The 14,272-nt window shown below is 38.3% G+C and overlaps 1 protein-coding gene across 1 annotated transcript in view; it reads left to right on the top strand.

The window, feature by feature from the left end:
- Positions 1-14,272, top strand: part of 5-HT2B (5-hydroxytryptamine receptor 2B) — a 231,409-nt gene that overhangs the window by 51,913 nt on the left and 165,224 nt on the right. Inside the window, exons 2-3 of the mRNA XM_074184561.1 lie at positions 12,217-12,683; positions 13,106-13,422. Of these exons, the coding sequence (XP_074040662.1) occupies positions 13,125-13,422 (298 nt within the window). The 5' untranslated portion in view covers positions 12,217-12,683; positions 13,106-13,124. The remainder of the gene's footprint in view (positions 1-12,216; positions 12,684-13,105; positions 13,423-14,272) is intronic.

Below are 14,272 nucleotides of genomic sequence, written 5' to 3'. Positions count from 1 at the left end.
CAATCGGAAAGAGGTGCCCATTTCAAAACGTATTGCTGAAATGAAAGTGCACGCCTCTGAGAAACTATAGAGAAAAAAAACGAAATTTTTCGTCATGTTCCATTCCGTCATGTTCCCGTACTGTGCCGTCCTGTCGCAGTTCACGGCTTTGCGTAAGGGACTCGGGACCACCGGTCTCGAGAAATGGAGGGCCAGGATAGAAAATTCGAAACTCATATAGGGTAAAGAATCGATGAAGAAATGAATGTGAGTGTCCCTAAGAAACTATGGAAAGGAAAGGAAAACTTCACATCATGTTCCCATTCCGGCATGTTGCTGTAGTCTTCCGTCCTGTCACAGTTGACGGGCTTGCTTAAGGAACTCGGGACCACCGGTTTCAAGAAATGGAGGACCGGCATGAAAAAATCGAAACCCATACAAGATGAAGAATCGAAAAGAGGTGCCTATTCCAAAACGTATTGCTGAAATGAAGAAATAAATGTGAGCGTCCCTAACAAACTATTGAAAGGAATACGAAACTTCACATCAAATGTTCCCATTCCAGCATGTTCCCGTACTGTGCCGTCCTGTCGTCGCAGTTCACGGCCTTGCTCAAGGGACCCGCGACCACCGGTTACAAGAAATAGAGGGCCAGTATAAAAAAATCTAAACCCATATGAGATGAAGAATCGAAAAGAGGTGCCCATTTCAAAACGTATCGCTGAAATGAAAGCGCGCGTCACTAAGAAACTATAGGAAGAAAAACGAAATTTTACGTCATGTTCCATTCCGGCATGTTGCCGTCCTGTGCCGTCTTGTCGTAGTGTACGGCCTTGCTCAAGGGACCCGGGATCACCGGTCTCAAGAAATGGAGGCCAGGATAAAAAAATCGAAACCCATATAAGATAACGAATCGAAAAGAGGTGCCCATTTCAAAACGTATTGGTGAAATGAAGAGATGAAAGTGAGCGTCCCTAAGAAAGTATAGGAAGAGAAGTAAACTCCATATCATGTTCCCATTCCGACATATTCCCGTACTGTACTGTCTTGTCGAAGTTCACGGCCTTGCTTAAGGGACCCAGGATCACCGGTCTTAAGAAATGGAGGGCCAGTATAAAAAAATCGAAACCCATACAAGATAAAGAATTGAAAAGAGGTGCCGTTTCAAAACGTTTTGCTGAAATGAAGAAATAGATGTGAGCGTCCCTAAGAAACTGTAAAAAGAAAAACGAAACTTCACATTATGTTCCCCTTCCGGCATGTTTCCGTACTGTGCCGTCCTGTCGCAGTTCACGGCCTTGCTTAAGAGACCCGGGACCAAGGGTCGCAAGAAATGCAGGGCCAATATAAAATAAAGAAATAAAGAATTGGTTGAATCAGGAAAGAGGTGCAATTTCCACAACTTATTGCTGAAATGAAAATGTGTCAACATTTCAACAAGGTTGGGCACCTCTTTTCAAAAAGTGAATCAGCCATTGCATCCATTGCGCTTATTCCGTCCGTTATTCGAATATCATCATTTATTTCATCTTCAGTCACCTACCTGAAGAATTATGTTATTATGAGTTTAAGGTACGAATTAGAATCAACTCTAAGCAAAGTGTTCAATTTTATTATGAGTCAGAGGAGGTTAGGTGAAAGAGGAATTGAATGATATCGCCAAATCGAACTTCGCCTTTTATGAGAGTCAAATTGTGCCTCATTAATTTGCTTGAAAAATGTTTTTGAAGATAATAAGGACGATATTATCATTATTATCATCAGATATATAAATGGCAGCACAGTCTCAATATTCAATGGAATTGAATTGAAGCAAGGCAATCAATTGCGACAATCAAAACAAATTTTGAAACCTCAAATATGTATATTGAAAAAACTAGGTTGATTTTCAAACTCTACTTCCTCATCGTGTATTTTGTTCATATGAGTTTTGACGGAATAATCATTATCAATTACTCAAGGTGAGAAGTCCCCAGATTCAGTAGTACAAGCCGATAGCAACAATCTAACAACACACAATGAATTCTAACCTTCCTTCATTATAGCTCTGTTTACCTTCTCAATCCCCCAGAACTACTGATGGAGGAATCAGGTAAACCCGCCATTACCAAAGCTAACAAATTAACCATTCGATAAACAACTCGCTATGTTTCCCGTTATGTGAACTGATAACCCCACATAAACTCCTCAACAAGCAGAATTCAGAAACTCCTCAGGGGATTCACTGCTTAAGCAAATTCCTCACCTAAGTATTCAAGATTCACGAGAAACGGCTATGGAAGTATAACCCTTATTGCAATACCTTTGCGAAATTCATAGAGGCAATTAATTTCTGAATCATGAAGTAACTGAAATATTTAGAGTGTCAACAACGAGTGAAATGCTTCTGAAATTTCAATCGAGACGATCGCTACGTTCCCGATGTTCAGGATGAATTTGAATAACCTAAGTGTTGATTATGAATTTGTTGAAGATATTCCAGCAACCAGGGCCGGGCTGGCATGAGAAATCGGCATGAGTTAGAGGATACGTACAGGCTTCAGAAAATAGCAGTAGTATATCGTGATACTGCATTTTCCGCCATATTAAGTCATTAAGATTCACATTTCAAATAGAATGAGCACATATACGCTATTTGCAAAAAGCTGCAAATAGAGTATACAAATTCAAAACTTCAAGAGAAATATTCTTTACCCACCATCTGAAAAATCTTTACCTCGCACTAGTAGAAAGTCACTCACGCTATGGGATAGCATGTTGGGGTGGGGTCTTCCTACGTCCTCTTGAAGTACTACAAAACAAGTGTCTAAAATTGATACATTCGAAAAGTTCACGTTTTCCAGTGTTTTTGACATTCGTCAACTCTTTTATTTCGATATCATTTTAACATATCACAAGAAGGAGAGTCATCTCTTACCGCCACACAATTATAACACTCGAAAAATAACATCATGTAATTCCATTAACACAAAAATTACTTTTACAGCATACATATACTCACCTAGACCTAAAATTATTCAACTCTCTTCCCAATACAATAAAATATATATTCCACCACTTCAAAAAGTCATTGAAGCAATTTATATGCAGGCAGCCAAGACAAATGATTTCTGATTTTGTTGTTATGTTAAGTTGTTAAAATATTTGAAATAAAGTAATTATCAATGTAAAGAATGTGTGCGTGAACAAAATTATTATCACTTCATGATAATTACGTATTAGTTCATATTAGTACATATGATTGTCCATATTATTTTATTTATTTATTATAATTTTTAACACACCGCTTATCACTCATAATCTTATATCACTGACACGTTTATTTAGTATCAGTGTCAGTGTCGGAACGTTGGTGTAAAGGCTTTCCACGTCGAAGAAGCACTCCAAATCATACAGAGAAAGCTATCCGAAGACGGGAACCTGAAAGAGAGAACGAATCTACCTATAGAAGTAATTATGGAATTACTAGGATGTTGTGTACGAAACTGTTATTTCCAACTGAAGGACGAATTCTTTACACAAGATGAGGGACTGCCAATGGGATCGCCACTTTCACCAGTCATAGCCAACATATATATGGAGCGGTTTGAAACTATAGCCATTGAAGAAGCCCACAAGAAACCTCGAATCTGGTTGAGATATGTTGACGACACCTTCATAATATGGAACCAAGTCTGTCATTATAATTTTTAACTCTATTGAGTTGATACATCACAGAAGCTCAGAAAGTCATTGAAACATATACTGTGGACAGTTTTATACAAATCTGACCAAATGATACTACTAATTTTGTGTATGTACATTAGCATTATTCAATTCTACAGTAACAATTGGCTTATGGTAGCTATATTATATGAACATACACAAAATAATCAATGAAAGATTTTATTAAGAAATAACCGTTCCTTACATTATCATATTAATTACATAAAATTCATGTTATAACCTAAGGTTTTCTGAAGTTAAACAGTTTCAATATTGAATAGTATAACTTAGATTACTGAAGGTTACCACTTCTATCAAGTGTCCCGAGACGCACACATTTTTTTTCAATATAAAACATAGATCATTTCATATTTTACACCAAATCTATGGATTCACAAAAATTCAATTGAGTGATAATATATACAGCCGCTTTATTTCCCAATCTTCATCAATATAAATCACAGGAACCGAAACAGTAGGAAAGCATCACGTTTTTATCAGTTTATTTATTACAGTAGTTCGAAGCGAAAAGTTTTCAATATCCGCAAAAAGTCCGAAATAGGTTGATTGCTTTCGGTAATGAATTACGAGATAACAATTTTCATTACAGCGCAAACACAAACTTTGTTTTAATCTGTTGTAATGTTCCCACTTTAGTAGTTGAACACAATATGTATATGAACTAGCATTATACATTTTTTGTAAATCCATAATCGATATCTATTCTGACGCAGAGATTTCAATTTATACTTGTCCGAGGTAAAGTGTGGTTAGAGTTACATCATTGATTCATAATACTGTTAATTGTTTCAAGCTATTAAGTGGATATTAATGACCCACTCTGTTTTGCGAAATTACCACCGTACCTTTAACCAAAATGATAACTCAAACCAAAAAAACATTGATAATCAATGTTACTCCCAATCAATGTTACTCCCTCTGGATGATCTCATCTGGGGCCACTTGATGTTATATTGATGCTTTGCTATTCCGGATTTGCTGGTTTCTCCTCGATGTGTGTGTTTCTTGTGCTCGGCAATGCGGAATTTCAATGGTCTACAATTGTATAATTTTGATTTGATCTTTCAGATCGAACAAATTAACAATCAAACAAAAAATAAAAATGAGAAATTAAGAAATTCCAAGCCAAGTTTCTTCACGACGTTTCGATTGTTAGTATCCACAATCATCTTCGGGTGATGACTGTCATTCGAGTGATGAAAGTCATTACTCGAATGACAGTCATTTTTATTTGGTTTGGATCTCTGAATACTTTCTTTTGCTGACGACCAGTTTTCGATCAATAATTGAGTTACTTCCATTCGACATATACCTACTTCACGAATTCAGGATATTCATAACATCACCACAAAGCAGAACTATTTCGATATCCGATCCTTCAGACTACATTCTCAAACATGAAAAACCACACTTGTTGCTGATAAAATCCAGAAAAAAAGTCTTATATGATGAGGAATTTTCAATTTTTTCCAAGTCAGATTTGATTCTCTTCACAAAGATTACTTATTTTTTGGAGCTCAACCTTATATCCCATTATTTCTTTTCGAATGAATTGTATATGCAACTAATATTGTCTGAAAAATAACAATTCATCACAAGTTATTTATAACAAGTTATCACCCGAAGACGATTGTGGATAATAACAATCGAAACGTCGTGGAGTAACTTGATTTGGAATCTTTTCAATTTCATTGAAATTACAGTTTTTTGCTTAATAAATTTGTTTTTCATCAGTTCAGACTTCCATTGTCTAATATAATATAAATTGATTCGAAATCCCTGAAAAAAATTAAAAAGATTAACCAAAACTAACAATTTTATTAAACAAAAAAACTGAAATTACAAAGAACTAATATACAAAAAACAACCAAAAAAATAAAAAATTGAAATAATAATAAAAGCTGAAAATTAAAAAATATTATCAACAAGAAATGAAAAATAAAAATTCAAAGATTCCAAACCAAGTTACGTCACGACGTTTCGATTGATAGTATTCACAATCATCTTCGGGTGATAACTGGACTTATTCCTCCGAGATCTGACTATTTATAGGTCATTCGAGTGCTTTCACCTTTCCCCTCTTCCCTCTCTTCGCTTCATTGATTTTAGCGGGAGATGACCGTTTGGCGGTAGTTGGTCGTTTTTTGCTTGATTAGAGGAGAGAGGGAAGAGGGAATAGGTGAAAGCACTCGAATGACCTATAAATAATCAGATCTCGGAGGAATAAGTCCAGTTATCACCCGAAGACGATTGTGGATACTAACGATCGAAACGTGGTGACGTAACTTGGTTTGGAATTTCTTAATTTTTATTTTTCATTTTCTGTCAATAATATTTTGTAATTTTCAGGTTTTATTAATATTTCTATTTTTTATTTTTTTTGGTTGATGCTTGTATGTTATTTCTCTGTAATTTCAGTTTTTTTTTGTTTAATGAAATTTTTATTTTTGGTTTTTCAAAGATTTCAAATCACTTTATATTACATTAGACAATGGAAGTCCGAACACTGTTCAAAAATCTGTTTAAAATCTGTTTTTACGTTGATCAGCTGTCGCCCCCATACGAACGAAAACTCTCAGGAAGTTGAGAAACTTGTGCGATCTAAGGACTAACGAGGTTTTACCTTTCAACGTGTGATTTCTAACACGGATGAAATACACCACGAAACATTGTCAACCACCTTCAAACAATAAAATTGTTATTTTTCAGCTAATCTTTTCAATTTTTCACGGTTCCTTTTAGGAATTTCAAATCAATTTATATCATATTAGACAATTGAAGTCCGAACTAATGAAATATATTTGCTACCGTTAGCAACTTATTACCCTTCTTTGGAATTTTCTCCAAGCCGTGTAATGTCAATCATCATGAATGAAATAATCTAAAAATGGTAATATACTGTTCAGTGAAATTTTGACAAGAGGGTGTTACTTGATAGCAAAGTTATGATGAGAAAAAGATTTTGAATTTCAACATATTGCAAATCATGATATTCAGAACATAAATACGTTGATATGAAGTTTTTTCCCAAAATCAACTGAAAAATAACTACTTTGAATCTTAGCGTATTATTAGGAAATAACAGTTGAACAAAAATATCGACTGTTGTTGAATTTATCGTCAGTGCCACTGCTTTTTCAACACTTTTTGTCCACATCCGAATGCAATCATCCTCTCAAGATTATCATCTCCACTTCTCTTTTTATATAATCCAAGATCTGGCGAATACTTTTAAATCATTAGTTCCATTTCGACCATCCGCGTTTTCCTCGCTTTTCAATCGACTTTTTTCCACCTCATCGTGCTAAATTGCACAACCGACATGATGCTAGCCAATTATCGTTTAATGTGCATTTAGGATCGATTTTTCCTTCGCATCGTTTTGCGCGAGTAAAATTCAGATTCTTAAAATCAATTCAATGCATTTTCACACTGAAATCGCGTCGATCAGCCGTTCAAGATAATTTTCTGGTAGCTAGTAGTTTATTAATATAATGTAAAAAATGAGTTTTTCCACTTTATACAAAAATAATAAATTTTCTCTGCTTGGATTCCACTGATTATGAATAATTTTCATAATTGAAAGTGCGAAATTTTCAGAAAAAAATAGTTTTTTTAGACAAAATCACATTGGCTTTCACTTCTATTCAAAAATCTGTAGAGGAAACTTTCAAATGAAAGAAAAAAACAATTAAGTTCAAAGTAAACCCTTTCCAAAGATGTGTAGATAATGTATGAAAGTAACTCAGGTATACAAACTGAAAAAACTCCTTCCAACACAACAATTTCCACATGAACTTTGAAATACACGAATGAAACCATATTTTCGAAACAACTTACAGTTTGAAAGTAACTTTTTTGCATGATCTACACATCTTTGTGAAGAGTTCGTTTTGAACTTAATTACTGTTTTTTCTTTCTTTGAAAGCATTTTTTGTATAAAGGTGAGAAGAAGAGGTGAAAACCAGAATATTTTCCTTGCCAAGGGAAGGAGCTATAAATTGCACTCTCATGAAAATTAAATGAAACCCAGATAATATCAGATACTCCGCCCAGGACAAACTGAAAAAGACCACATGAAAATAACTGCGGGATATAAACGTTTGAAGGAAAAGTCCAATTATTCAGAACATGTGACACACGAGTCCTTGAAAAATTGATTATAAAATCGTACCCATAAACTACTGAGGTCAACTACTCTCACAGAGATTTTTGTTACTTTGCATCTGTAGATATCATTATTTCACCAAGTTCCGTGTAAAGATGTCTTCACCAATTCGAATCATTTTTGGTATTTGGAAAACCAGAAAAATTCTAATTTCTAATAAATTTGTAATTTTCAGCATCATTGAATCTATAATAATATTATAAATGTGAAAGTTTGTGAGGATGGATAAATGTATGGCTTTTTCACGCCTAAACGACTGAACTTTGCATAAATACGGCTCACAGATCGGAATAATAATAATAATAATAATGATGATAATAATGATAATAATGAGTGGTGAGTTTCCACACCACTTACACGAGCAACTGGTGCAAAACCGGACCGGCAGCCCAGGGGCACCCGGGAAAGAGAACTCTATTCTCCCTTCGGTGCCGGCCGTGGGTCCACAGGGCTAACTACCCGATGGACCCAACACTTGGTTCCCAATAATCGAGGAACAGGCCCCCACAATCGATCCGCTCGGAGGGGACAGAGGCAAGGTGGTGGGGCCCATAACGATGATTTGCCTACCGATGACAACCCTGGCAACGACAGCGAACGCTTTGAGTGGACGCATGAGCTGGGAGATGCCTTAAGCTTTGCTACGAGAGTAGTGAGCCCGCGCGAAGAGGGTACATGGCGAGATTGCATGCCCTGTGATGTGAAACACTTCCGGAGCATGCCGCCTTTTCCGCCCAAAATCATAGGCGGCAGGGCTATATTGCTCTTTCCCAGCCTGCTAAAGAAGTGGTAGAAGTGGCAGTTCTACCATCCGTTGGCACGACTGGAGAGGAGACTCCACCAATGGAGTCAATCAGAACACGCAGGGCGCTTCACAGGATTAGGCCCCTGAAGCCACAAGAACTGGCTCATTTGGATGCGAAAGTTCATAGTGTTCCAACAGAAGAGGCTGACATCTGGCAAATCAATACCGCCGTGTATAACGTCGTCCAATCGCTTTCCGAATCGGAAGGACGAAATCCCGGTATTGCGGTTCAGACGATTGAACGGCGTGTACACAATATGGAGGCTAAGATCACGTCGGCGAGACAACGCGAGTCTCGTATCCAATGTGTGATGGATTACAGGGCGGCCAATAGGCCTTTTACGCCCACAGTGCGGCGAATAGCCGCCAATCTATGACGTATCCATCACACTTTAAGCCAAGGCGTGCTGCTGACCACCTAACAGCACTGCCTTGATAGGATACGAATGCTAGTGGCTGCTAAGAAGTCACTACTGAGGCGGGCGAGAAGTATCGCGGAAAACCTTAGATTCCGCGAGAAACCTTCTCGCTCATTCCAAGAGCCTCTACGTGATGTGGATAATCCGCCGAACGCTGATTAGGTGGAATTCTTCTGAAAGGATATTTATGAACACCCACAGCCACTCAATTTAGACACTCCAGCTCTAGCGCAGTTCGAAGCTTTCAACAGAGAGCTTCGACAGCCTGAGCTCAATGAACTGCGCAACCCGATAACCCCGGATCACGTTCGAAAGGCCCTTGTTGGTTCCAAGAACGTTGCTGCTCCAGGCCCAGATGGTCTGAACACTTATTAGTGGAAAAAACTACCAAGTACCCTCCGCCATCTAGCCAGAGTTTTCAACTCATGGCTGGATGAAGAGCAGCTGATTCCGGATTGGTTTGTCGAGGGGCGGACCGTTCTTATTCCCTAAAGCGGAGATTTGTCGATTCCTTAGAATTACAGACCAATAACATGCTTGAATTCGTGTTATAACTTGTTTACAAGCATCTTATACACACGAATACTCACCGCAGTTGACCGAGTGTTCGAACGGATATATGAGCAGAGAGGATCGAAGAGACGAGTCGCTGGATGTAAAGAAAACCTGCTCATCGCAGTGTAACGCAGGGCTCGATACAATATAAGCGTAACCTCTCTATGGCCTGGATCGATTACCGTAAGGCATTTGATACAATTTCGCATGAGCTCATCTTGCATTTGCTCAGATGCCTTGCGGTACCCGACAACATAGTGAGATGCATTGAACATCTGATACCACTTTGGCGAACTCGCTTCACCATAACATCTGGTCAAGCAAGAGTCCAAATAGGGTGGGTCACTTTTAGAAGGGGTGCATTTCAAGGTGATTCCCTCAGTCCCCTTCTCTTCTGCATATCACTATTGGCATTATCCGTTTCGCTCAGAAATACTCGAGCTGTGGCACCCCCGGAAACCGGAGGCTCAGGGTCACCCATCTGTTTTATATGAATGATCTCAAACTTTACGCCTCTGGAGAGAAAGATCTTCATCAGTCTTTGAGGGTGGTGGAAGAGTACACGCATGCTATCTGTATGAAATTCGGGATAGACAAATGTGCAATGGTCCATCTTAAAAGAGGACGATGTGGGGACTATGGAGAGGATGTACAGCTCGTAGATGGAAGCATCGTACAATATCTGGATGACAGATATTGTACCTACCTCGGGGTGGAACAACGCCTCTCACAAGAGGTGACAGCAGAGAAAAACTCTCTCCGCGGCAAGTATAAGCACAAACTTCGACAGATCTGGTCATCGGAACTGTCGGGGAAGAACAAAGTTGCTGCAACAAATATGCTTGCCGTTCCAATCTTACTCCACTCCTTTGGAGTAGTGAATTGGACTCGGAAGGAGCTGTATCAACTCGACGTGAAGACCCGAAAAATGATGCATCTCTATAGGAGTTTGCATTCCAAATCTTCCGTTCCACGTTGTACTTCCTCCGACAACAGGAAGGCCGTGGATTTTTGAGTTTGGAGTGTCTACATGACAGAATGGTACTGGATACAGCCTGTAAAGTCGTCAGGACTTCGGATCCCCTTCTCTGCATGGTCCGTGACCATGAGAGAGCAAAAATTGGAGCATTTCTCCTTAGGGCAGCTGCCCGAGCAGTTGATGAACTCGGTATAGTTTTCGACTCTGAACAAGGTGACCACAACTCTATCACCGAGTTGGAACCCGTTCAGCAAAAAGCTCAGATAAAATCCGCAGAGATCACTTCACTTCTGCGGAGACACAAGGATAAGCCAATGCATGTGGTCTTCTTCAATAACATTGGAGACCTTGGCTCATCAAAGCGCCTGCCGTTCGCTTTTCTCAGGTCGAGTGGGCTGAAGTCGGAAACTAAGGGGTTCATCATGGCTTGCCAGGATGGTGTTTTCAACACCTCAGTCTACCGCAGTCGCGTGATGGGTATAGAGGTTTCTGACACAAAGTGCAGGGCCTGTCGCGAGGCGCCCGAGACCCTAATGTACTTGATATTAGCATGTCCAGCATATGTGGTCTCGGCCTATATCCATTGACATAACGCGGCCACAAGAGTGCTATATTACCATCTACGGCACTCTTACGGTATTGACGAGACACCGGTGTTGCCCTATGCTCCGAGGGGATATTGAATCCGTTGTGGGGAACGAGAAGTGCCGAATTTATTGGAACTATTCGTTCCCCACCCTCAGGCGCATACAAGCTAATAAGCCTGATGTAGTCCTTCTCGACCACGATACTGGTCGTGGAGTTTTCAGCTCCTGGCGAGACGAATATCGTCAGAAAAGAGGAGGAAAAACGGATAAAATATCGAGATTTTCTCTTCGAACTCCGCAGACTCTATCCATATCAATCTGTCAAGATGGTTGTTCTGATTATTGGAGTGATTATTGAGTGATCAGTTTTAATCTTCCTCTTTGAAGATGATCACTTGGTGATCGAAACACGTGTCGAGGTGTTAAAAAATAACGATTTGGTGTTGGAAAAAAACTCCAGTAATATTGGCCTAAATAGTGATTGTGATAGGGTTCACAACATTTCATTCGAATAAAGAAAGGATATGAGGCGGATATCGATACAAACATAAGAATACTACAATTATTTTAGCTATAGCTTACAAGGGCTAATGTGTCGTGGGAGATTTTTGGGTATTATTGAGTCATAATATAACGATAAGTATATATACTGCCTGTACTCCCTGCCTATCCTGCTGGAGTTATATAAAGATAATGTAATTGTTTTAAATAAAACTGACCTGAAGCCAATGTGGTATATCTCTCTAAAAGCTATAACTACGACTTTGTTTGTCAATGTTTCAAGATTATTCTTCACTTCGATTTTATAATTCAGGTATGAATTGTTGATTCGAAAAATCCCTGAAAACACTTCAACTCCTATATTTGCGAAGTAACCCATACAATTCAATCGCAAAGTGGCTACCCGATGTATTTCACTTACTCCATATACCTACTATATATAGCATATTTTTTATTTCGACACCGACATGGACTCTAAAATGAATTTTCTGTTGCAGGATCCGTTGTTCGAACTTCTGCTATGCTAGGGGCTAATTAATCATCCCTTATCCTGTTCCGCACAGACAAACATACGGACGCTGTGAATTAATCTCCATTTACCATCTATGTGGTGTGTCTAATATCTGGTGTACTTTCGGATTACTTTAAAATTAATATATCACTCATACCGTACCTAATCTACTTCTGAAGGTATAATAATAGAAGGCAGGGATTAAATCAACCCCTAAAAAGGAAAATCATTTCAGGCGTACGTCCTTGATACAGGGTGCTTCAATGAAAACAGATCGTAGTCAATACTATTGTCGTAATTCTCAGTGTTTGAAATATGTGTCAATAGTGCTAGAAGTGTTAATTATACAGTGTTAGTGTTGGTGTTATTTCAATAAGTGGACCAATAGTTTCGCTAGTGTTGGAATGATTTTTCGTCAGCGTTGATAACTTCGTTGAATTTGAGGATTTTGATGTGAGTAAATCAACCTTTTTATACCAATTCACTTCATTGATCAGTTTTATACTAAAGTTGCAACCGTCGTAATCTCTCAGTCTGAATTGCTTATAGAAATGATTGAAAATGATGATAAGTATATTCCAAGACAGTTACTTTTAAAATTGGATTTGAAATAATCATTCGTTCGATGGATGCCATGCTGTAAATTAGTTATTTTTTTACTGAAAGAACCATTGTACTTACATCACGAATATTTTCTAGAAGTATCAGTTTTTGAATAGTGTAAAGGAGATTATACCAAAACTATTAAGCAGTCTCCAATCATAAGGTAGCAGTTGTTCGAATGGGTGTGGGAAAAAAACAGACTAATTAACAAACATCCTTATACACAGTCAGATCTGCATGCCAAGAATATACCCAGTTCTCCTTATTTGCAGACTCACAGACATCACAGGCATGGCAAAGGAAGACCCATACATCAGTAATACGTCTCTCATCCTCTACAATACATTGTCTATCGCCTTCAACCTCACCAATTCAACTTCTATCGAAGAGGAAGTGGTTAACTGGTGGGCCTTGTCCGCTCTAGGTTTAGTTGTAGGTACAGCTGCAGGAAATATTTTGGTGTGTTTAGCCATCTGCTGGGAAAGGAGGCTGCAGAATGTCACCAACTACTTTCTCATGTCGTTAGCCGTCACTGACTTGATGGTGGCGATACTTGTCATGCCGCTTGGAATCTACACTCTGTTTCGCGGTGAGTGCATTCACACCTTCGTTCTTTGGTATGTTCAAGTTACAAATATTTCTGAACTCATAATTCAGGGTTTCGAGAATAGAAATTCAGTTCAGACTAGCAGGTGCATCGAATTATTGGTTGACAGTTTTCGAACGGAAATAGGTTTCTAAGCAGTTGTACCAATGAATCGACTGCATTTCTATATAGTCCGGTCAATTTAGACCTGAAAACAGTAATCAAATAACGAAAATTGCGACAGAGAAAAATTTTGGTGAAGACCTTTATTTTACCATTAAAAATGAAATTTTGAAAGTTCCAATCTATCCCATGAGCGTTGCAAAAGTTATTCGAGGTCAAAGGTCAAAGGAGTTTTTCTCGAAAACCGTAAGTTTTATCAAAAAAATATGTCAGGCCAAAGTTGTGGATCTCAAAATTCTCTACAAAAATGGTCCTTATAATTTTTCTGTAAGTATCACCGTTCCTGAGATATCGCAATTGTAAAAGTCACGTTCTATGTAATATGTACACATTAGCCACGTATATACACATTCAGGTACTTGAGCAAGTAAAATGCCTGTTTGTGTCTCTTTTATGTATATATTCAGAAAATATACCTTAAGTACCTGAATGTGGCTAATGTGTACATATTACATAGAACGTGACTTTTACAATTGCGATATCTCAGGAACGGTGATACTTACAAAACAATTATAAGGACCATTTTTGTAGAGAATTTTGAGATCCACAACTTTGGCCTGAAGTATTTTTTTGATAAAACTTACGGTTTTCGTGAAAAACTCCTTTGACCTTTGACCCCGAATAACTTTTGAAGCGCTCATGGGACAGATTGGGACTTTCAAATTTTCAT

This window comes from Leptinotarsa decemlineata, unplaced genomic scaffold, assembly GCF_025532065.1.
Source record: "Leptinotarsa decemlineata unplaced genomic scaffold, Ldec_3_MD MMD2_tig00026354_RagTag_RagTag, whole genome shotgun sequence".
NCBI lineage: Eukaryota > Metazoa > Arthropoda > Insecta > Coleoptera > Chrysomelidae > Leptinotarsa > Leptinotarsa decemlineata.
The sequence above is the reverse complement of the archived record's forward strand: the minus strand, read 5'-3'. Positions and strand labels throughout refer to the sequence as shown.